Source organism: Fulmarus glacialis, unplaced genomic scaffold (assembly GCF_000690835.1).
Source record: "Fulmarus glacialis isolate BGI_N327 unplaced genomic scaffold, ASM69083v1 scaffold30523, whole genome shotgun sequence".
Lineage (NCBI taxonomy): Eukaryota > Metazoa > Chordata > Aves > Procellariiformes > Procellariidae > Fulmarus > Fulmarus glacialis.
Genome location: NW_009202911.1, coordinates 12,784 through 36,833, shown reverse-complemented (window position 1 = coordinate 36,833; position 24,050 = coordinate 12,784). Strand labels below are relative to the sequence as shown.

General features: G+C 39.5%; 1 protein-coding gene across 1 annotated transcript in view; it reads left to right on the top strand.

Moving 5' to 3' along the window:
* MYBPC1 (myosin binding protein C, slow type) overlaps window positions 1-24,050 on the top strand; it is a gene marked incomplete at its 5' end in the record, with an annotated part of 58,426 nt that overhangs the window by 26,731 nt on the left and 7,645 nt on the right. Inside the window, 19 exons of the mRNA XM_009574468.1 lie at window positions 275-399; window positions 1,480-1,585; window positions 1,885-2,051; window positions 4,100-4,262; window positions 5,362-5,468; window positions 6,667-6,800; window positions 7,930-8,086; window positions 8,735-8,839; window positions 9,487-9,675; window positions 10,717-10,855; window positions 10,930-11,003; window positions 14,395-14,463; window positions 15,573-15,740; window positions 16,226-16,314; window positions 17,701-17,896; window positions 18,677-18,816; window positions 20,521-20,680; window positions 22,205-22,341; window positions 23,240-23,426. Coding sequence (XP_009572763.1) covers window positions 275-399; window positions 1,480-1,585; window positions 1,885-2,051; window positions 4,100-4,262; window positions 5,362-5,468; window positions 6,667-6,800; window positions 7,930-8,086; window positions 8,735-8,839; window positions 9,487-9,675; window positions 10,717-10,855; window positions 10,930-11,003; window positions 14,395-14,463; window positions 15,573-15,740; window positions 16,226-16,314; window positions 17,701-17,896; window positions 18,677-18,816; window positions 20,521-20,680; window positions 22,205-22,341; window positions 23,240-23,426 — 2,612 coding nt within the window. The remainder of the gene's footprint in view (window positions 1-274; window positions 400-1,479; window positions 1,586-1,884; window positions 2,052-4,099; window positions 4,263-5,361; window positions 5,469-6,666; window positions 6,801-7,929; window positions 8,087-8,734; window positions 8,840-9,486; window positions 9,676-10,716; window positions 10,856-10,929; window positions 11,004-14,394; window positions 14,464-15,572; window positions 15,741-16,225; window positions 16,315-17,700; window positions 17,897-18,676; window positions 18,817-20,520; window positions 20,681-22,204; window positions 22,342-23,239; window positions 23,427-24,050) is intronic.

Sequence of the window (24,050 nt, the reverse complement as noted above, 5' to 3'; positions counted from 1 at the left end):
CCTGCTAATTTTTTTATTTTTTCATATCACCCAAGCCTGGGATTTTGAAACAAGCCAGAAGATGCTCATTGTCACTCTACACCATAGCTCTTTTTGCTAAAAAGTCTGTGACAGTTCTGTTGAATCTTGGAAATTGCTTCCCAGGACAATTTTTCCAGTTCTAAGTAAACCCCAGGATTTTCACCTCTAATAATCCCTAAAGCACTTTCTACATAAAACAAAAGGGGTCCAGCAGTTTTGCTAATGTATCTTTGCTGCATTCCTGTTCAAACAGATACATTTTTGAGCACAAAGGTAACCAGCGAATTTTATTCATCAATAACTGTACGATGACAGACGATGCTCGCTATTACGTAACAGCTGGTGATGAGAAATGCTCCACAGAACTGTTTGTGAGAGGTAACTACATCAGCTTGCTCCTGTTTCACCTGCTGTAAATTGGTGTGGCTTCTCTGACTGCAACAGAAACTAACAGGGAAGATCGGGTTCAGTATCTTTTTGTATTTGTATTAGCAGCCCTTAGGATCACTCTGTATTTTGGTGAACCCTGACCATTTTTTTAACTCATCCTGTATTTAGTAATTTAGTGAAAACCCTGAAATGGGGATATAGTTGATTTCATACTGTGCATAGTGGGGCTGTGGTCCCCTTCATAGTTTTAAAGACATTTTGGAGACTCGTTTGTCATAGTGTTGGCTTTCCCTGACACCACACTCAGGTACCTGATGACCCTGATAATCTTGGTCCAACAGATCTGTTTCAAATACCCTCAGACCAGGCTTTCTAGCAGTTAGTTTTCATTCCATCTGCACAGATTTAAGGAAAGACTCTATCAAAAGCTACGAATGGGTGTCCATTTCTTCACCCTTTTTGCTCCCACAGTGTTGATAGTCTTACTGATAATATTCATGGCATTACTCACACATGCACAACAAAACAAACAGAAAAACAAAACCTACAGTGAGAGAAAAAAAATCATCAAATATTTCAGAAAGCTATTTAAAATAATGGAGCACATTGCCTGTATAAATATCATAGGATAACTGTTGTACAATCTCTTGCTATTGAAGAAACTTGATTGGAATGGGTTGAACCAATAAGGGCACCTCGTTATGTCATCGGGTCACCTTATTGTGCCTAACGAGCTACAGGACCTAATGAAAACACAGCTTTATGAGAGGGATCTGTGGGAGGCAAGAGGGGAATGTCAGCTTCTCATGTCAACCTGCCTGGACAAACTGTCAATAAAAAGGGATGCAAGGCAGGTATTAATCTGAACAAATGTTATTTTTTTATTTAGTACATTTCCTACTAGCATCTTAATTAGCAATCGCTTTTCTGATTTAAGGCAAAAAAAGCTGCACTGAGACTGATATTAGAATTTTAAAGTAGTATCGTCTTCTATAGCATGATTTTGAAAACCTCTTTCACTTAGTTTTCTCTCTCAGATTGTAAATGTCTAATTTTCTCTTTCCAAAGATCCTCCAATTTTGGTGACCAAAGCCCTGGAGGATACCAGTACCTATGTTGGTGAACGAGTGGAACTGAGCTGTGAAGTGTCTGAGGATGATGCAAATGTGAAATGGTAAGCCATGCTTTGAACAGATACTGTTTTCCTTGAGAATAAAACCTAGAATATTTTAATTGTAGGCAAAAATGTGGACAGCTTTTTTCTATACCAGTATACCTGAAAATATCTCAAGAAAACATTATTCAAAAATGTAGCAACAGCAAAAATATCCTTACACATTCATGGATGAGGTTTTCTTAACCTTTTCTTGTGCCTTAAGACTTACAAAGTCTTCTCTGGAAGTTTCCATCTATGGGAGTCTTATCTGCACAGGACTTCTATTGGAAAAATAATGATTCTTTGTTTTCCATTAGGTTTAAAAACGGTGTAGAACTTACCAATGAACCTAAATCTCGGTATCGAATCAAGGTTGAGGGTAAAAAGCACACTTTGATCATAGAGGAAGCTGCAAAAAATGACAATGCAACTTACTCAGTAATGACAACTGGAGGCCAATCAGAAGCTAAGCTTTCTGTTGATTGTAAGTATCATCCATCTTGCTCTTGAATTTGTATGTCACAGTTTGCTAGCTCCCAGAAATAAATAATTTGCATGCCTTTTCCTGGGGGTTTAAAGGGAGGCTTAACCTCCAGACCAATTTCTTTGCTGCAAATCTCCAGAACAGTGACTTTCCTTCAGGCGCTTTTTGCAGTAACAGGCACTGAACTAGTCCTGCTTGAAAACTTTCTGTCACTCCGTTAAGATGGAAAACACAGCTATCCATCCAAAGATATAATAGGTCAACAAAGTGAAATTTTCAAGGGAAGTATCTGCTTTTCTTTAATCCTTTCAGGTTTTCACAGGAAAGCCAAACCAAGGCTTTTTAGCCAAAATCAGAAAAAAAAGGTATGTTGGAAAAAATAAGAAGTTCTACAACGAGGAATACTGTTAACAGGCATCAGGGTCACTTGACCTGAACTCAGGCACAAACACATGCCTATGTACCTCCCTTAGGATTGTTTGTGCAATATCTCTTTAAAATGCTTGTGGGTTTCAGCGAAATGTATGTGCCCATCCTCTAAAGTTATCATACATTATGCATAATCATACACTGGTTTGTAATATTTATACTGCTTTTGACTATTTTGTACAAATTGGCATCTTAAGCACAACCAATTCATGCTGTTCTATTATCAAGTTGGAAATTATCCTCCATGGCTATTGAGCTCCGTCATCTTTCCTCTCATGCAACTTCTTCTGAGGATTTTCCAACTGGCTTACTATAAAACGCTGCTTTTCCCATCACTCTTTGTTTCCTATGTCGGGTTATAGTCAGGGGTATTTACTGCATACACATGGTACCGTGCGTTCAGCCTGGACTTTGGTCTACAGCATCTAATCTGCCAGAAAGTGGAAGTGAACTGGGGCACCAGTTCTCAGACTCAAGTTGTACAAAAGCTAGTAATATCTGTGGCTATTTGTAGGGTGAGTTAAGGCACTTTAGCAAACGTGAGAACAAGTAGTGTATGAGGTTATGCTTATTGGCCAGTCAGCCTTTGCTACCAGCCTGACAAAACAGATGGAGAACTAGGGTCCCCACTTGTGATGAAATACTTTGGTAAGTCTCCAAATTATCTCAGATCAGCTGGGAGAGCTATGAGAGCAGTTAGATTGCTATTAGATCACAGGAAAGGTGGGTTGTAATCCCTTCTAGTGCATAGGTCTGGGGACAGAGGTCTTTCACTTCTTGAAAGTTTCTTACTGGACTCTGGGGGATAGAAACACCCTACCTCCAGCACCTAAACACCAGAGAGGGGACAGCATTCAAATTGTGCTCCTGGGCTGAGTTCTTCTACTGGCAATATCCATGGAGTTTCCCCAGTCAGGGCATGGGTATTTTGGATCACCTTTTCTAAGGCATCAGACTACATTGAAAAGAGGTTAACTTATGTAGCTTACATGCACATATTACTGGTATTCGGATCTGAGAACTTTATTATTGGAGGCATTTTTCTGATTTGAAGATGTCGTGGTTTAACCCCACGCAGCCACTCACCCCCACCTCCAGTGGGATGGGGGAGAGAATCGGGAGGGCACGAGTAGGAAAACCCCTGGGTTGAGATAAAACAGTTTAATAATTGAAATAAAACAAAATAGAACAGTAATAGTAACAGTGAGAACAACAACAATAACAGAATATACAAAGCAGGCGATGCACAATGCAACTGCTCACCGACCACGGACCGGGTGTCACGAACGGGGGGCGAGCCCCCTGATGTGGGTCGGGCCCCCCCCCCCCCCCACCTGGTTTTTATACTGGGCATGATGTCACATGGTATAGAATACCCCGTTGGCCAGCCGGGTCCACCACCCCGGCTGTGCTCCCCCCTGCCCCCCCGGCGCAAGCACCACTCCGCAACAGCCAAAGCATCAATGGGCCATCAACGCTCCTTTCGTACCAAACCCAAAACACAGCACACCCCCCAGCCAGAACCAGGACAGAAGACTATTGTGATGACTAGTAGCAGCTCCACGACAGAATCATGAGCTATTGTTTGATATTAATATCTCTGCTTCTGTTTTCCTAAGTGAGACCACTGAAGATATCACTTGCACTAGAAGACCAGACGGTGAGGCTTGGACAGGAAATCCACCTGAAGTGTGAGATATCTGAGAACGTGCAAGGGAAATGGTACAAAAATGGGCAACTGGTCGAAGCTAGTGACCGTGTAAAGCTTTATCACAAAGGAAGGTAAGCCTGTTGTGTATTTGCTTGACTTGATGGAATGACACTGTAGAGATGTGCCAATATGTGAGTTACCTCACTGAAAATTATCTGGTAATCAAGCCTAACCTCTGTCCCTCAAACATATTTATTTTTGTCATCATAAATGCCATGTCTGCTTGCCCCCTTTCATCTTGTGTCTTTTGGCTGTGTAGGACAATAATCAAATCCTTGATCCATCTAAGTTCAAGCTATTAATTTTTCTTGACATTGCTGTTGCTGTTGATATTAAGTAGTAAGGTAAAATAATTGTTTGAAAAAAAAAAAAAACAACAATACCAGGTCCTACCTTTAACCACATCCTCTTTACTTCAGCTTAGCAGACCATTCATACAGCTGGGAACTGCACTTGTGAAGATGCTCCTAAACAAGCTATGAAATGTTTGCACTGATTCCATAATGCTCACTAAGTCGCAGTAAGGGACAAGTGCCAGCTGTGCAATGACCCCTTGGATTGACATAAGGTGAAGGAGCTCCCCACAACCCATGTAGGCCCATAGGGTGAGGTGAGGAAAAGGGGAGCAGGAAGGGCACAGAGTCCTACCTTGAACAAAGCTTAGCCACAGCAGGTGATAGGAGAGCAAAAATATCATCATACTGGAAGACACAGTTAGATAGTAAGAGCAGCATATGCTTTGCTCATCCATTTCTTTATTCAGGCAAGCAAATAGTAAATTGGATCCTGTTACAAAGATGGTCTAACAAAAGTCAGAATACTCTCACAATGAGATCACCTAAAGATTTCTTCTTGAACAACTAAATTATAATCTAATGGCAGCAGCGCAGAATCCCTGTATCGAGATTACACTCCTGTATTTTCCTACTTCTGTGTTCAAGCAAAAAAATATTAGAATTGGTTACATTATTTGGTGGTTGTCTCAATATTTTGTACAAATCACAAAGTATTTAATCAGCTAAAATACCACTAAGCAGCCAGCAAAGGATTTTTAGTCAGTGATTTTACACGCTTGCATAGATCTCCTAAACTTTTCACAGATTTTTTCCTTATAGATTCAAGCAGTCTTCAAAAATAATTTACATTGATTTCTTTTTCAATTTTTTACAGAATCCACAGATTTGTTATAGCAAGCGCTGCTGTTGATGATGAGGGTGAATACATGTTTGTACCAGATGCCTATAATATTAATATTCCATGCAAAGTACATGTTGTGGGTAAGTATATGGCACAATGACTTATATATAACATCTCTTTCTCTGACCTTTTGAAATTAAAAGCAGTGCGAAATATCCTTGATTACAATCACTTTGTTTCCTCTGAGCAGGCATCTACCACAGAAAACAGAGCGGCTGCTTTGGTAAAGTGCAAGCTAGTCAGAGAGCACTTTGCCTCTGCTCAGGATCTGCTCATAGTTTACAAGCCTGGGGGAGCTCCCGGGGAAAGCTACTTGATGTTGAATTCCTAAACCTAAACCACTGCTAAGAGTTTGTGTAAAACAGCTGTTGCTATCCTCTTTTCAAATATATAGCGTTGTTGTCTTTGAAGAATTAGCTTGCTGACATTTCAAAATGTGATTTGGTTTGGTAAAAGATTAGTAAATTAGGTACATATTCCCTAAATGCACCAAATTATATCTAGAGAGTGAAATGTTTCTGATCAGTTTTTACTCACTTAGCAAAACAGAAGTCTTGTTAATGATCCCAGTCACTCAAACAAAAATAAAACAAGGCATTGACTCTTCCCACAATAATACGTCACTAGCTTTTAACTGCAACTAGTGACTTGGAAGTCAAAAGGAGAGCAATATAAATGCCCAGAGTTTTAGAAAATATGGTTTGTAATCGCAACTGAAAGAAATGGGATTAGGGAGAATGAAGAGGGAAGGGCTACTGGAGGGTATGCTCACAGATATAATCTTCCAATACATTAAAAGAAGTTGTAAGAGGATATTCATCAGTTGTTCTCCAGACACATGCGGTACAACAAAAATGACTACTTCATTTTCAGAAGAAGGATTTGGGTTAAGAAAACTTTTAAACTGTAAGAACAGTGATGTCTGAAGGGTGAAAGCTCCAGGTGTCGAAGAAAGCCTGCAGTGGAAATTCTCAAGAGCCATTTAGAGGAAATCTCTCTCAGAAGTTACCTAAATATGCATAATTCTGCCTCAGGAAGACAGGGTTTTTTTATGGTCTTACTATGCCAAAATTTCTATGCATCAGACAACTATATTCTTCAAAAAAAATTTCTTCACAAATTTTCTTCCAAACAAAAAATCAATTGACTAAAAATACTAAAATACCAGGAAAATACAAAACATAGAGCATGTTTCTCTATGTTGTACACCTGTGCCAGGTCACTGAACTCTCAGAGTGGCAGCCACATGGCAAATCTGGACACTCTCTCCTTTTTCAGATCCTCCTAAACTCCACCTGGATGGTCTTGGGGAAGACAACACTGTGACAGTAGTGGCAGGAAGCAAACTTCGACTTGAGATCCCCATCACTGGTGAACCAACTCCAAAAGTCATGTGGAGTAAAGGGGACAAGGTACATTGTCATTATACATGTTTCTTTAGCTTAACAAGGGGCCTTTTACTTCAAATAATAACCTTTAGCCTTGTGAAGACATTGATTTTAATGGCAGAAACTAAGGAGGAGATGCATTTTCTCTAAAAAAACTCTCCTTGCTCAGAAATGAATGGTAAAATGGATAAATACTATTTAGTATCTTTTGGGTCTTTTTGAGGAAAGGCTGAAATTAACAAAGGAAAAAAATACGGTTTTGCTATAAATAAATTGTAAAGGAGAGGGACATGTGAGATGCAGAAGAAAACTAGTGAAAATCTACCAAATGTCTACTTCTTCTGTACATACTGCCCAGAATGGCTGCCAGGTTTTGACAGGAAGCCATGGTATGGTCTGGTTTTGGAAAATGAATGATAAATTCTCATGGAGTGTCAAGTCTCAAATGAAACAATAGGCTGGGCAATTGGTGTCTTGCATCCGGTGTCTTAATGCAAAACTTTGTACAGATCAATCCCTGGCTGTGTAATACCAAAAAGACACTTTTCACATTTAAAATTTCATTGTGGTATGTGGAAGCTGGAACATTATTGTTACTGGATTCATCAGACCTATCTGGTCAAATCTCTGACTACTATTTTTCAAATATTAATTGTAGTATCACCACTGTGGACTTGTCCAAATAGGGAATTATTCTAGGAGAGCTCTTACTCCAAAGTATGTGCCAGCATTTGAAATCTGTGAGGACAAACTACTGACCATTACAATCACTCTGACCTTTAAACTGAACGAATTATGTTTTGATCTGACTTTTGGGAGAACCCACTACTCTCTTTCCATCAAATTAATGACAGGTAGTGATGACAAAAGCATGTCCTTGCTCACAGGACAAGTAAGCCTAGTGCCTCTTCCTTTGAGATGCAATGGCTGAACTGAGTACTAAACAGTTACCGTATTTTGAAGTCCCTCAGATATTTTGTCATTTTTGTGATCATTAGGTAACTGAAATTCTGAGCTTTAGTGTGTTTTTTCTTATGGTCGCTTTAGTATTTTTGCTGAAGTGTCCTGTACTGCATTTGAATTTTGATTTTTGAGCATTTTGATTCTCAAATCCAGAAAATATGACTTTTCCCTTGCTTACTTTGTTTCCTAGTATATCACAGACAGTGGAAGAATACGGGCAGAAACATACCCAGACAGCAGCTGTCTGGTCATTGATACAGCTGAGAGGGAAGATTCAGGTCCGTTCAGAATAACGTTAAAGAATGAGGCTGGAGAGGACACAGCTCTAATCAACATTAAAGTGGTTGGTAAGTCATGTGGAACAGTGCACATGAGCCATGTCTTTTATCACAGCCCTTTTCAATAAATGTTCCTCGAAGAACCCTGCTTTTCTGCAGCCCAAGAGACAAATTCTTCTTCCTCTACCTGAAGGGTCTCTTCTGTAGACGCTGTCCTCCCTAGCTACCAAACTGTTGTAGATTCTCAGAAAACTTCAATTTCCCTGTTTTTCCCCATTTTCAGATGTGGAATTGAGGTGCAAGGATACGAAGACCCAGTGTTACTGAAGGACATAGGAGCTTAGCATGGGATTTAAGTAGGATTGAATTATCACCCCGCTGCCACCTCACACTGCAAGGGCCAAACTTGTGCAGTTGCCTCAGGCTGCCCTTAACACTCTCCGTTCTCCATTCTCCATGTGGCTGTGGGCCCTGTCTTATCACCTCAAGTGCCCCTCAAGTGTCTTGGCTATGCTGAAGAGCTTGGCACTTATCCCTTCCCAACCACCTGCCAGGATCCACAAAGACCTTCTTTCTCTCTCTCCTCCTCATTAGGAACTCCTGTTGCACTTCGAAAACGATTCAGATTTGTTTCTTATTTGACATTTTTTATTTCCACCTATGCAAAAAGAAGGAAGATTTTTTAAATAATAATAATATTTACTCTGCTTACAACAGATGTCCCTGATCCTCCTCAGGCACCAAATGTGACTGAGGTGGGTGAAGACTGGTGTGTTATGACCTGGGAACCTCCAGCAAATGATGGTGGATCACCCATCTTAGGTACATACTCTTCTTTTTTTTGTGGTGATGTTCTAATACAGACAAAAAAAAGAAACCCCAAATAATGGACGTCATAGGATCAAAGTTTAGCTCAGGCCCTGCAGAGTTGCACTCTGAGTATCCAGCTGCAAAAATGTTCTACCCAATCTTCGACTTTATCGGATACCTGTTTTTCTGATGCTTTGAGATTTGTCATTTTGTATGTTGCCACATTATCAATCCCCCTACTTGAAAGACAACATCTTATAATACCAAACTTTGAACAGTTAGCCTGTTTGAATATTAGCAGGGATCTCAGAAACAATTTACTGAGTAAATTGGAATATCTTCTAATATACTGAACCAAGAGGAAAGTCAGAGGGGCCCAGAGGCCAGCAGAATCAGGCCCTTTTCACTCTGAACTAAGTACAGCGCTGTTGTAAGTGAAGTCTAAAAAAAGCTTGTACGTGGCTATGAAAGCCAAATAGGTGACTATCAGATAGTTTGCAATAGGAGAAATTTAACAATAACCCCTAAACCACTCTGAGGCTAGAAGGAGATATTGAGGTGTATCCAGGAAAAACACTATTGACCAGTCAAAAAATAGACCCCGCATTATTGAGCTTTATGCCACCACTTACTATAATAAAATTTTGTTTGGTCAATAGGATATTTCATTGAAAGGAAAAAGAAACAAAGCTCCAGGTGGATGAGGCTGAATTTTGAACTGTGTAAAGAAACAACTTTTGAGCCAAAGAAGATGATTGAAGGTGTTGCTTATGAGGTCCGTGTATTTGCTGTTAATGCAATAGGCATTTCCAAACCAAGTATGCCTTCAAAGTCCTTTATTCCTTTAGGTAAGTAAACTAGAGCATAGAGATAGGTATGCATTTAGAAAATTATCCTTGATACATTATTACAGTCATCTAATTATATAACTGTAGTTCTTGTTACCCTTGTGTTGCTCAGGATGTGTCTTTATTAGGTGCTGCATAAACTATATGTCTATCCCTGAAGAATTTATAGTCTTTTATAAACAAGAAACAAGGACGCATAGACAGAAAAATGGTGCGCTGCAATAAAACAGTGATGTTATAGGTGATCCTGATATACTATGGTCAATACGTTTTAAGGACCAGAATTAATATTTCCATGGTTTTGTATATCATAGGTACCTCCTGAGTCAACAGAGTCAAACTACTGGCAATTACAGAATTGATAAAGATGATGGATTATGGTCTTGGTTGTTTTTTGCAGAAAGGGATCACATATTTTCAATATCCTTTTGCAGACAATCCAGATTAGGCTAGGTCATATTTTATACTATTCTACATGTCCTCTTACTGCTTTATAATAAAGTAACAGCTAGAGGGCCTTGTCATTCCCTAGTGACAAACTAATTTGGTGGCCTTTTCATATAAAGAAGCAGAATTTTCAAACTATTGTGACAATCACAAGTCCCTGTAAAAGAAAGGTGCCTTGTTCTGTAGGCCAGCAAAGGTTCCCCCCGCGTTCAGCAGCACCCCAGCGATGCAGAGGAGGAAGAAGGTGGCTGTTATTGCTACAGCGTGCTCTCCTCTTGCCAGAAAATTACTGCTGTTGTAGAATACGCTACTCACAACTTCTCTGCTCTACCTTCCACTGCTCTTTGTCCTTCTCACTCCTCAGCACGAGGAATTTAACTCTGGGTTAGGCTGTGAGCAGATATGGGATGAGGTACCCGCTTCTCCTAGTTTGGTCCTAATTGGGAAAGACGTGCCAGGGGTGATTGGAAATGCCTGGTAGGCAGGATTTAGCCTGTCACCTCTCATGCTGAATTAGAGGAATATACACCGTAAATGTAAACCTTTAATTGTAATACAGTTTTCTGCCTTCTCCCCGCTGCATGCTTGCTTCAGCTGTTACCAGTCCACCAACCCTCCTGGCAGTGGATGGAGTGACTGATACCTCAGTTACAATGAAATGGAGGCCACCAGACCACATTGGAGCTGCAGGGTTAGACGGCTATGTTGTAGAGTACTGCTTTGAAGGAAGTAAGTGACAACAACAGTGGTATGTACTCATAGAGAAAGTAGGTAAGACTTTCTCCATTTTTTCTCTACGGGTACCAGGTGCTCTCACTTTAAGGCAGAGTCTAAACAGTCAGAAAACCTCAAGCACCAGGGTTTTGTTCAGGCTTCCTTTGGTTTGTATTCCAGATCCGGCCCATTGATTGTGGTTCAACCCATCTTATATTTGATCTGAAATCCAAACCAAAAGCCATATAATCTGTTGTAGTGTACCAAGTACCGTGTTAATCGCTATCCTCTTTTTTGAGCTAAATGAAGAGTCGATGCAGTAAAGAGTGGATGGATGAATGAATAGGAAATAATGAAAGGCTATAAGTGTGGTCCAAAATATGTGCAGGTTGGCTGGGTTAGGGAGAGGAGGTCCTCAGTGGGGTAATCCCTATCTTGACATATTACAAATTGGCTACTTCAAGTGCCAGTTCCCAATACTGAGGACAGACAGCCTTTCCAATAGCTGGCTGTAGAAGTTATCTAGGCATGCGAAGTTCATGTCTGGATATCGAATTTTTCCAACATTTCAGTGTAGTTAGATACAGGACCTTTAACTATGTCCATCTAAGACATAAATCTACACAGAACTGAAGGAGAAAGATAAAGATGTAAGAGACTGAATAAACTTATGAGAGTAAAATAACAAGGAATAGGGAAATATAACGTATATTTTACAACTTAGAGTCTTTGGTGATCAAGCAGCAGAATCTTAGTATTTTCCAGCAGATTTTCTTCTGAGTTGGCCTCAAATGAAGTCTATTTTCAAAAAGTAAAATCCACCAACTCCTGGGTAAGTATCAAATAGCCTAGAGTGGTATGTGCAATACCCAGCCTCTGTGGGCAAATGCCAATCAGTGGGACTCCAGCAATGTTGTGTGCTTGGACGAATGGGACACATTTATCTTCAGCTCCGCTGGCTGCTGCTCTCAACTGTGCTGTAAATCAAGTGATGAGTTGGACACCTTTTTCCATAAAGGCATTTATTTCAACGAAAGCTTTTCGTGAATGCAGTCCACAGCTTGGAGACAAGAGGTAGAGGAGAAAACTTGTCATTCACACTGTCACGTGTTTCAGATTCAGACAATCCAGGAACACGGTAGTTCACAAAAGTGGTCAGATACCACAGGAGCAGAGTGCCCTCAGCTCTCAGTCAGGTGAGTGGGAGAGGGAGTGAAGAAGAACCACTGGCTTTTCTCAGGAGCACTCAGCATCTTGTAGTATTGAGCTGAATATCTGTAAGGAGCAGGAACAGACTGCAAGAAGCTCAGAGGTCTGGAGAAGATTACCTGAAGGCAGACACAGCTGGAATGGTAGGAAGGGTTTTCCTTGCATATTGGGAGGGAGCTGCGAGAACAGCTCAGAACGAGTAAGCATGCAGTCTTACGTCAAGATGCAGCATTCCTATAACGTTTCCATTGCACAGGCAAGATGTATGGGAATATAAAGGGGACTGTCAATGTGAGCACTTCAGTGTATGCTTTATATTATGCTCTGTTTAGCATTGGTAGGATGGTGGGGGAAAAGTTAAAAGTGTTTGTAATATGTCACTGTCATAAAACCCTTGACACTCCAGTATGTGATTTCCAAATTAGGTGACAAGAGAGGATAAGAAATATATATATACGCTAATGCAAACTATAGTGTTCAGAAGAATCTTCCAAATCTATCTTTTAAGGACTATTAGACAGAAGATCATTCTATACCTGATGAATGGAACAAATTATTCACTTTTTTTTTTTCAGATAGGTTTAAAACATATGAAGATACAACAAAATGGCAGTCAACTCCGTCATTTTATTGTTACCCACCTCAGTTAAAATACAATGGGTACAATGTATTTTACATAGCTTTCGAAGTGTTTATGTATATCTATATATGCCTCCTATATATGCATATACATTTATGTATACAAAATTGACGTTATTTATATATATGTTATGAAAATGGTTAGGAAGAAGCAAGCTTAATAGAAGATACCAATTAAAAAAGATGTGTTATTGGAATATACATCCTTTTCTCTATGTTCAGTCCCTTTTTTCTTTCTTGCAATATCTCAGTGCCTCCTTTTCTCAGTCTTTCCAGTGCCTGTTCTGCCTCAAACTAATTTCTTCTATACTGCTTAATAACTCTTCTTAATTTCAAGGTACTTTTTATAACTGTCTATATTCATTCTGCTGTTCTTTTCTTTTAGTTATCTGTAAACTCATTTGGCTTTACCTTCTCCATTCTTTCATCGTTGTTACTGAAGTAGCTTTAAAGAGGGCTTTTTTGAGACTTCCTTATCATAGCAATCATTACAAGAAATCACAATCTGAAAATAGGAAGACAAAATATATATATAATTATAATTTAGAAGAATCATGTACCATGAGCATTGGTTTAGCTTCGCAAAAATTGGTATTTGCCTTTAGTCTGACCCTCATAACTTGGTCAACATGGTGGACTCTTGGACTTCCTTAACTATGGTAGCACCTTTGACAGCTCACTGTGTATATCACTGAACTGGAGTCTCATCATGAGTATCTGGATCCGGCATTGCATAGGTGTGAATAACGTAAATATAGAACTCCCCTTGTCAGAGCTAGTTTACAACATCCAATTTGAATGTCTTGCTGTGGTGATGTGGAATAGACCAAATCTTGTTGACACTGGAGAAGTCAATTCCTAGTAACATATGCTGCCGACTGGTTCTTGTTTGACATTTCAAGGGTAGTCTGATGAGCTTGGCCCTAGTTTTACCTAGGACACTACGTTTATCTGCCTTTAAAAGGTCATTGTACCTGCAGATGATCTGTTTTCATAGCTAGTAATTAAGCACTTCGGAAAGTCTCTGTTGGCTGAGATCTTTGCCAGTGTACCCATCGAGGACCATGCACAGATAATAGAATAGTATTTTTACTATCCTGAAAATAGCCAAGTCCAGGATTCCAGGAAATCCAGGGCAGTCATAGCGTTGTCCAGAAAATAAAGCCTTAGGTATTACATCATATCTGTCATCATTCATGGGTTTGGCCTTCTTTAATTTTGTTTCTATGTTACCTTTAGCTAAATGTGTTCTTTTCCTCTGTTTCCCTAAGTCTTTTTCCTAGACTTCTCTTTTTCTGTCTCTCTTACTCAGAACTCTTCTCTGAATTTCTTCTCTCTTCTATGACGTGTTTTCTTCTCCCCCTACACTTTCTCTCATCATCATTTTGTTTCATTTCTCTCTCTTCCAAATGCTCCTTTTGTCTCTTTCTTTTCATCTTTCCAGGGCTGTGATCAGGCCCAAAGAAAAAAACCAACCTTATCTCCTCCTCTTCCTTTACCTTTTAGCTTTCCTGTGAGCATCATGCATAACTGTTCTTTGATCTAGATGCCCTCTTCCCATCTCTTTCCTCCCTGCAGTCTCCCTAAATACCGGTCCTCTAAATCTTTAAAGCCCAGCATCTATCTTTGCATACTTACTAACAGGAATTGCTAACCACTGACAAAATGCTCCATCTGTGTGAAAGTGGGTGTCTCTGATTAATTTTAAAGATGGATTCTCACAAGGTATATCGACAGATGTGTCTGAGGATTTGGTGGAGCCACCTTCTAACCTGGAAGGTACAGTATTCGACAAAGAATATAAATCTTCTTTAATGAAAGAAAAACTCTCTTCAGAAAAGTAAAGATAAATTTCTGAGAGTGAATTTTAGGGGCAACAGTCTACAGAACTTGCTGTAGGCTGTGTATAAGGGGAGGGGGAGGTGTTCAGGAAACAGTCATTGATTGCAATCCTCTTCTGCTAGAAGCTGAAAGAAGCAGCCTGAAGGAGAACTTAATTCCTAAAAGTAAGACCCACAGTTATGAAAATGTACCACAGTATTGCGCGCGAAGTGTGCAGGGCTCTCTGGCTTATAATAGTTCTCTTTTCTTTTCTGCCAATATTATAATACTATCTTTATATGATGTGGAAGGTATTGATACTGACTTGCTACTGCATAAATCTGACTTCCAAATGTCAAGGTGCCAGCAGCGTTAAAGTGATCTGTTTAGAGGACAGGGTGGAAAAGAAAGTATCATTTGTAGTTGAAGGTTTTCTGAAAGACTGTACTGTTTCCATCACTCTATGGATTACATGCGACTGCCTAGGGGTACGATAAAAAATCCAAGAATGCTGTAATTACGTGAATAATTCTGATGCAGCCTTCCTTTTTTAAAGGCACCAGGAGAGATGGCATTTCATTTCAATTTGTAAATATTCTGTATTTCTGCGGTCTCAGTGGTAGTTTCAAGGGTACTCAGTACTGGTCTAATTGTGATATTATTGAAATTAATTGTAAAACCCATTTCTCTCCAAGGAAGCTGTTAAAGCAATGAAGAGTGCTTTTGGAAATATACTCTATGTCCCCCTTGTTTTCTGTCAGCTGAATTTAAAGACTAATCAGTTTTCTCTCTGAAAATGAAATGATAGACACATTCTAAAAACATTTATTTCTCTAAATACAAATATATAATCAGCAGAAACCCTTAAAGGTTTGAAACATTTTTCCTATGTATGATTAAAGTGAATCAATACCATGTTATAGCATAATTAGAAAAACAACACAGAGGTATTCATCAGAATATAATAACCTATTACCGTTCTGTAATTTTGCTCATCCGTGCAGTGGATGTATTTATAATTCCCTATTCTTTCGATTCGTCCTCCCCTCCTCTTCTGCCTGAACTAGCTGATAAATGGATCGTGGCTAACCCGGAGCTGACAGACAAAACGAAGTTTACTATCAATGGCCTGCCGACTGGCGCGAAAATCCTTGTGAGAGTAAAAGCTGTGAATGCTGCTGGTGAGAGTGAGCCCAGGTACCACCCACAGCCTATTTTAGTCAAGGAAGTGATAGGTAAGATCCTCCTGCCTACGCTCACCCACAAATACACTCTGCTTCCATACTTAGTTTGTTTTTTTTAAGGCTAATACTTACTTGTTGGAAACTGATGATACGGCCTTACAAAGCCATTGTGCAGCAGCTAGAAATCATGAAACCGTTTTTAAAAATATTCATAATTCTTTTTATTTGTTTCATTTCCAAGCCTTTATTGCTCAGCCTTTCAAGGCTTTTTTTATCCAGAACTTGAACTTGATGTTGCTTTTTTTGAGTTGCACTAAGTTTCTTACTTATTCCTACCGCCATAACATTTGGTGTTACAAAAACCAATGGTGTACCAAATGTAACATCGTGGGACCAAGAAATTTAAGATACCTCACTCATTAGTCATTCCTGGGGATTGTAGACCACAGAGTCTCCTGTTTATACTGATGCCCACCAGTACTGCCTAAGTCAGAAAAGAAGATAAATGTCAAACACAAGCTTTTGGCTTTTTTCAGAACCTCCAAAGATTCGTCTACCAAGACACTTAAAACAAACCTATACTCGAAGAGTTGGAGAAACTGTGAATCTCGTTATTCCTTTCCAGGTAAGAACTAAAAACACTGACAGGAAAATACTACTTTTTCTTATATTGTTGCTTTTTAACTACTTTCTGCGTAACTTTGGTCGGCGAGTGAGTTAACTTAAGCAGATGTGGAAGCACACAGAAGGCCACAGGTGCTTGAAAGCTTTTGCTTTGACGTCTCAAAGAAATGATGTTAAGCCAGTTAATGAATTGGGTAACTAGCTTAGACAGACTCATTTGTCATCTGTCATCCAAAGGACACTTATAAATCCTCCTGATAGACATTACATGTGAGATAATTGCTTGCACAGTGCAAAGTGGTTACACTGGCAGTAGTTAGATATGGTATCATGGGTGGGGCTGCAGCATCTACTCTTTTTCTTGTCTTGAGAGAGGAAAAGGGAGGGGAAGAGTGGGCAGAGTTTCTCTGTCTTCTATAGAAACTGCAACTTTTGAATCCTTGAGATCACAGCTATAATATGACTCTTTCCAAGGATATAGCACGTTTTCCTACAGCATCGTGTTAACCTTTATTCCCATACCTTTTGCAACAGTGACTGCCTCTCTACCTGCAGGGTCCTTATTCTTCTGAATACAAGAATTATGGCAGAATTAACTTCCATTTCATCTCTGCACACCTAAAGATACTGGGTGGGCATAATCCGGCTTCTACAAGTCTGTTAAAAGCCTAATAAAAGCTTGATCAGCAATATACTGCAAGATACACTGCTCTTGAGAAATTAAAGGAATATTCTATGGTTATTCTCTAAGGCATTCAAAAAGGTGTGAGAGTACCCTTTTTGGACAGCATCTGCAAACTGTTTGCCTTTGGAAGGCAAATCCCATGGTAAAGCAGGTGGAATTCACTCTGATTTAAGTACCTAAATTGGGCACTTTTCTAGGCCCATAAAAATGGCACAGAAGAGATATCAATCCAGCCTACCTAACAACTATTCCAACAGCTTTTGCAATGAAAGAAGAGAGTTTTGGATCCCTGGAGGTTTAGTCCACTCCTTTCCTCTTTCACTGGCAGTGTAGAGAATGTAGGCACTTCCAGAGGATGAAATATTTTGTTCTGCATTTTCCGTTTTTTTTCTCCTTTTTTTTTTTTTTTTTTTTAGAAAACTGGAAATTAATTGTCAAATTTAGCCAGAAAGTTAACTGTCCAATTGAGCCAGAACTTGCAAATATTTTCAGGCTCCTGAGAAAAAAAAAAGAAAGGAAACTGCATTTTAGGTGAATTAATATGATTGCATCTCAAAAGCTGTATGATTTAAAAAAGAATTCTCAGCTTCTTTCAGGACGGTTTTTATTTTCCATTTGGGAAAAATGGGAAATAAACCCATTTTCTCTCCCGCCCTTTTCTCTTCCAAAATCATATACAAATTGTTTCCTGGCTTCTTACAGGGAAGACCAAGGGCAAAAGTATCATGGCAGAAAAATGGTTCTCCTATCGACAAGAACCAAATCAACATCCGCAACACTGAAAATGACACTATCATCTTCATCCGAAAGGCAGAAAGGAGCCACTCTGGAGAATATGACATGAAAGTGGAAGTAGAGAACTTGGAGGACAAAGCTACGATAGATATTCAGATTGTTGGTATGTTTTGAGAAACAGAAATAAATGCATGCTAGAGAAGCGGTCTCCAGCCATTCCAAGGCTATAGGAAAGCAGAGGAATCCCAAAAAGCATCTTTCTTGTCAGTGATAACTCTCCATGTCCAATTACTTCGCTATAGATTTGTGGTCTCTAAGTAAACCTCCCTACACAATGGCAGGTCCTTGTTGGAACATGTCAGTCTCTTTTTTTCACTGTTATGCTTGTCATGTTCTTATCTATCCAGGATGCAAGCTTTTTCCTGTTGAGTGGTATCCATAGCCAGAAACAGTAGTACATTCGTAGAAACTTTGACACAAGTGTGATGTGGAAGAAATCCTAAATGTTGAAAGTACATGAAAGCAGAAAAGACAGACAAGAAAACACACTTACTTTTCGTTTTTACCAAGCTATTTCTTTACATAATAGGCTAAACTGGTAGCACAGCCTATATAATATAATGATTGTCTGACTGTCTTTTAGGAACACATCTTCAACTGGTTTTAACTTTTCCAAAATATCATGTCCTTATGCAATTAAAGAGCACATGCATATCAGAAACCATACTTACAAAATGGTCAAGTTAAGTTTTTCATAATTCTGACATGTCTTAACTTTGGAAAGTTTTATTTTGCAACCTCAGCTTTCTTTTGACGTTGGTTTTGGCATGTGCGTGTTGTAAGAAAGAGAGAGAGAAATCAAACTAAGTGGAAGATGTGTGTAGGAAAGAGAGAGAGAGAAAGCAAACAATGGAAAATGTCAGCTGCCACATTTTCATTACAGATCGCCCAGGCCCACCAGAGGTGGTAACTATTGAGGACGTCTGGGGAGAGAATGTAAATTTATCGTGGAAGCCACCAAAAGACGATGGCAATGCTGCCATTACTGGGTACACTATTCAAAAAGCAGATAAGAAGAGTATGGTAAGTAATAAGGTGATGTTTAAAAGACTGATGTACTCATGAATTCTCCCTTTTAAAAATGAAAAACCTTACATGCTTAAACTGATGTAGGTGGACAAAGCACTGATTAGTCAGTGCTCAGAAAATCTGCAAGGCATCTCTAAAAATTCTAAAAATCTCCTGTTCACTGTATCTAAAGCCTAAAAATGGAAATGTTTTCAGATAGTGCAAAAGAGGAGGACTAAAAAAGGAAAGGACAGGTGGATTTGAGGGAAGTAATTCTGCTTTTTTCCCTCTCTCAGTAGAGAAAATAAAACCCAAAAATACTAATTCTGAAGTCAGTAGGTTGCTACTAGAATCAAAATGTAGTGCTGCTGTTTTCAAACCTGTAATGTCATATTGTGTAAGTCATTGCCACTCCATACTATCCATGGCAAAATGGTACATATGTAACTCGTAAACTGCTTTGAGATTTACAGATGAAAAGTGCAATATAGAGATGTTTATTATTTTCATTAAACTAACGTGAATTTTACACTTCCTTAAAAGGCAGTAGTTGGATTCTTACATTTAACACTTACTGCAAATTTAAACATTGGAAATCTAGGACAATATTTTGGGAGTTGCCTTATCTAAGGGAATCTTTTTGCCACCCCCACCTTTAAGATGTTGGTCTGCTTCATGGTCTGATCAATTCATTCTTCCTGTGCCACTATTTCTCTTCCCATCCTTCATTTTTTCTTTCTCTTCAGACTGTAAGAAGAGATGGTCTCTGTACAGCAACAAGAACAATGATGTCCCCTGTCTCTAAATCTCTGTGTTAAGGAGAAAGCAACAGTGTCTAGGGTCCAGTGTGTCATGGATCATTCAGGTCATAGTGTCCCCGTATTCTCCGTGGTGTTGCATTTTGCAATTCTGGCACAGCTGGCCTTCTACAGAAAACTGTTTTCCCAAAAGGCACTTTGGCTCTTAAAGATGACCAGATATCAAGGCAAACTGTGGCACAGGGAACTCAGCACAAGTTCATCTTTAGAAAAGCAAGAACACTATGTAGGGCAGAGTAAAGAAAAGCAAAAACATTGCTGTGGTCATATTGCACTTATATTAATTGCATTTAAACTCATTCATCTCAGTTTGTTATTTAGGTATTGTGTGCTAGGATAGCAATCACACATCCTGTTACTGCTGCAAGACTAAAGCGCTAAAACCCGTCTCCCCATCTGAGCCTTTAGATATCAAAGGACCACCTGCATAAAATGACGTTTCTCATGGACACTCAACCTGTGGAACAGGGGGTAGATTAGTGCATTGGCCTCTTGCAAGTACATGTTACTGCAGAGTAGTACATGCTACTACTTTTCTTATCTGCAGCAGTACCTTCTCTGTTAGCAGTGTGGGCTAGGAATGAAGGAGCCTGACTTGCCTCGCACAATTCAACCTTTGTAATATTGGATTTCTTAAAACGAACCCTCCCAGCTAAGAGAGTGTAACAATTCAGTAGGGTTCACTTTCTATTTGGCCTTCACTGCTCAGCAGTGAGCTCTGTGGTATTCTCATTATCACTCATTTCAGACAGAATAGTTAATTATTCACAGCTTCACTATTTTAGTGTCCATTAACATTCCCTTAAAAGAAAAATCCTACTCCCACAAGCTTGATGATTCTTCCAAACAGTTAATGGCTGAGAGGTGCAGGAAGCTTACTCTCTGTGTTTGTCTCTTTCAGGAATGGTTCACAGTAGCTGAGCACTACCACCGCACCAGTGCCACCATTAACGAGCTCGTCATAGGAAATGAGTACTACTTCCGGATCTTCGCTGAAAACATGTGCGGCCTCAGTGAGGATGCAACGATGACCAAAGAAAGCGCTTTGATTGCAAAGGATGGTTAGCTAATTATCCATTCCTTGTCAAAGGGAAGGGGTGTGTTCAGAGGCTGGAAGGTGATTAGAGGCAAAGGCCATATCTCTAAAGCATTCAGATGCATTCCTAGCCCCAAGACCAGGTACAAGTAACAGCTAGGACATTTCATATTAGGACTTCTTTCTTTGTCCACATAGTTCATAGTTGTGTTTTTTTTTTTAATCAAGAGCGGGACATTTTTCCCACGTTCTGACATTTTCTACGACCTTGGATCTCATACTCATGTCACCACTGGCAGATCTAAGTTGAGAAGAGCTGGAAGAGGAGTAAAGAAGCTGTTCTGTTAGAAGCGGTGGGTCGTTGCCTCCCAGTGGAGACTCGGCATCAGCTGTGCATTTCAGGCAGGATCCAACAGACGAGCGTAACCCCTGCTTCACATCCTTTGCAGGTGGAGCTGGACAAATTACGGTTCTGCGGTCAGAAATCCTGACATTTCAGAAATTGTCAGTTTGAAATGGTACTGTAAACTTTAAAAAAAAAAAAAATTAACTGCCCCTTTATGGAAGGGAAATTCTACAAACAGGTGGTTTAAAGGAAGAAAATCAATCCAGATTACCTCAGTTTGACTGAAAGAAAGGAATACATGACTGCCATGATGCAGAGGACAGACAACCTGTACAAGCCACAGTGACAGGCTGAAGGACTGAAGGCCGAGGCACTGGACCTCACTTCCATTATTAGAAAGAAAACTACCTCTCTTTTAGAAATGGGATCATGAACAAAAGAATGGCTATAGAAATTGTTTTTCGTCACTGCTAACTTGCCCTTGTCATGAGAGCAAGTATCAGGCCTAAGCTGCACTAAAGTCAGTACGAGAGCTTGGATCAGGCATCAGTGAGGCAAAGATGTTTAATGATACCTGTGCACAGGAACAGATGTCAGTCCAGCTGTTTTAAATGCCAGTTTAGTTTGTGGGTGAAGATGATTTATTGATGGTAATCTCCGTTGCAGAGCAGGGATAAAGTGGCAGTGAGAAACTAGATTTTACTACAATCTTTTCCTTGGACAGAAACTACATCCATTCAGGTATCTGTATTGTTAGTGCACTGTATGAAGCAGAAAGAAAAATAGATTTTCAGATACAGAGCCAGTTTGTAATCAGAACAAACTGTGAAAAGTAATTGGCAACAGAGTGAACACAGCTTGCCAAGGCAGGCATCCCGCAGTACATCAGTCAGGATCCATCCTGTTCTGTAACATGCAGGGCATGCAGGCAAAGACTCAGAATAAATGTGTATTATTTTGTATACCACCTACTCAGGAAACAAAGAGGAGCTCTCAGACATCTACCCTATAGCGTGACCAAGGGCTGTAGTCACTTCCCAGGCTCACTTCCAGCCTCCCCTACAAGTGCAATTACTAAGTCAGGTTGGTACCTAAAGCAGTGCAGATCAGAACAGATTCAGACTCTTTGTAGCTTTTTAAGATGCATGGGTATTTAACTACACGCCAACACTCTTTTTATAATGTTTTATTTTCATTTCACAGGTAAAGTCTACAAATACCCAGTTTACGACGATTTTGACTTCAGTGAACGGCCGTTGTTTACTCAGCCTCTAGTCAACACATTTGCTGTAGCTGGTTACAACGCTACTTTGAACTGCAGTGTTCGGGGCAACCCCAAGGTACAGCATGGCTCATAACCATGGTATCACTTAAAACACGGAACCTGACAATAAAAATTGTAATACTGTTTTTACTATTTGCCTCACTCACAAGCCAGGCTGAAGGCAAAAAGAATGGTGTGGGCTCAAAAAAGGATCTACTTACCCATGTTATAGGCATTATAATAGTTACTAAATCCACAGATAACTCAGTGAAAGGGCAGAACCTCAAGAGAAGGCTGGGCTATGCTGGGATTGCTGGCACTGACAGCAGCTGTACAGTTAATATATCAGTAAAGTTTGTTACTAAAATAAAGCCATAATTATTCTATAAAAAGCTAATTATGCTTTAAGAAAGCATATTGCAGGAATACTCCGGGGACTACACTGGTTCTCAGACCCACTGTGCAATGCATCTTCCAGTTTCTTTTGAGTTGTGCCTTCTTGTGATCTCTTTTCTGTTGTGAAAAACTGAACTGACCTAGTAAAATGAGAACTCAAGAGCGTTTAAGAGCACATTTGCTGTTCACTCTTCATCTTCACAGTTTCTGACTGTTTTGTGTGCGATACTGTGAAAAAACATGCTTTTTCTTATTGACTTAGAGTAATCGGATGTCAAACACCTATTGCTCAGGTGTTTGCTATCATTACACAGCACCTCTTCTATTGATAACAGGCTTATACTTATGACTTTAATTATGTGATAGGAGCCGCACTGAAAAAATCGTGCTTAAAAACAGATACATGATGCAGCCCGTGTTTATGTTTGAGTTAAGAATTACAGCTTCCTTTCTATCACTGTTTTATCTATTTTGTGTCATTTCTGGATTACTTAACTTCAACAGAACACCACAAAAAGTGATCAAATATTTAAGTTCATAGGTTTGTGCATGTGGGTTTTCTTCTGTTTTTACCACAGCCCAAAATAACCTGGTTGAAAAACAAAGTCATTATAATGAATGACCCAAGGTACCGAATGTTCGGCAACCAAGGTGTCTGCACCTTGGAGATCCGCAAACCCAGTCCCTATGATGGAGGTACTTACACCTGCCGAGCAGTCAATGAACTTGGAGAGGCAGAAGTTGATTGCAAACTGGAAGTAAAAGGTAAGGGTTTTAAATCATTGCAAATGCCCTGTTTGTTTGAACACTATCTACATAGGAGTCAAAAGTGTGCAAGGCAAATGCAAAAGGGAGTTCAAACAACTTTTTTAACTTTCACGGATGAAAATAATAACTTGGTTAGGACAAAATAAACTATATTGATTGCTTTGTTTTCTTTTTGAGGACCAATATGCTGTGCTTATGCTATATTGTCTTTTTTTCCCCCCACATCAATTCACATATTCAGTGATTGCAAGGACTTTTTCCACAAGTGACAACATGGTAGACTACCTCTTAGAGCTATGCCACTTACCTGACAAACTCTAGTAAGACTCAGCCATAGAGCTCTTTGGGAAAACATTAAAAAAATCAGCTTGGATAAGAGAGAGATCTCTGAAGGAAATGGCAAGGGGAGAAGGAGAGAAGGAAGAAAGATTAGTTCAGGGCAGTCTTTGTCTGCCTTAAAATTATGTATTAAACAAACTGAACATTTGCTTCCAAGGAAAACGTCTTAATGTAGCTTGTTAGTGAAATCATGTAGCAAAAAGCAGTATTGTTCCCAAGGACACAAGCTAGTTGATACAATAGCTGTATTTGCTTTAAGAACAAAGTAATCAAAACAATGGA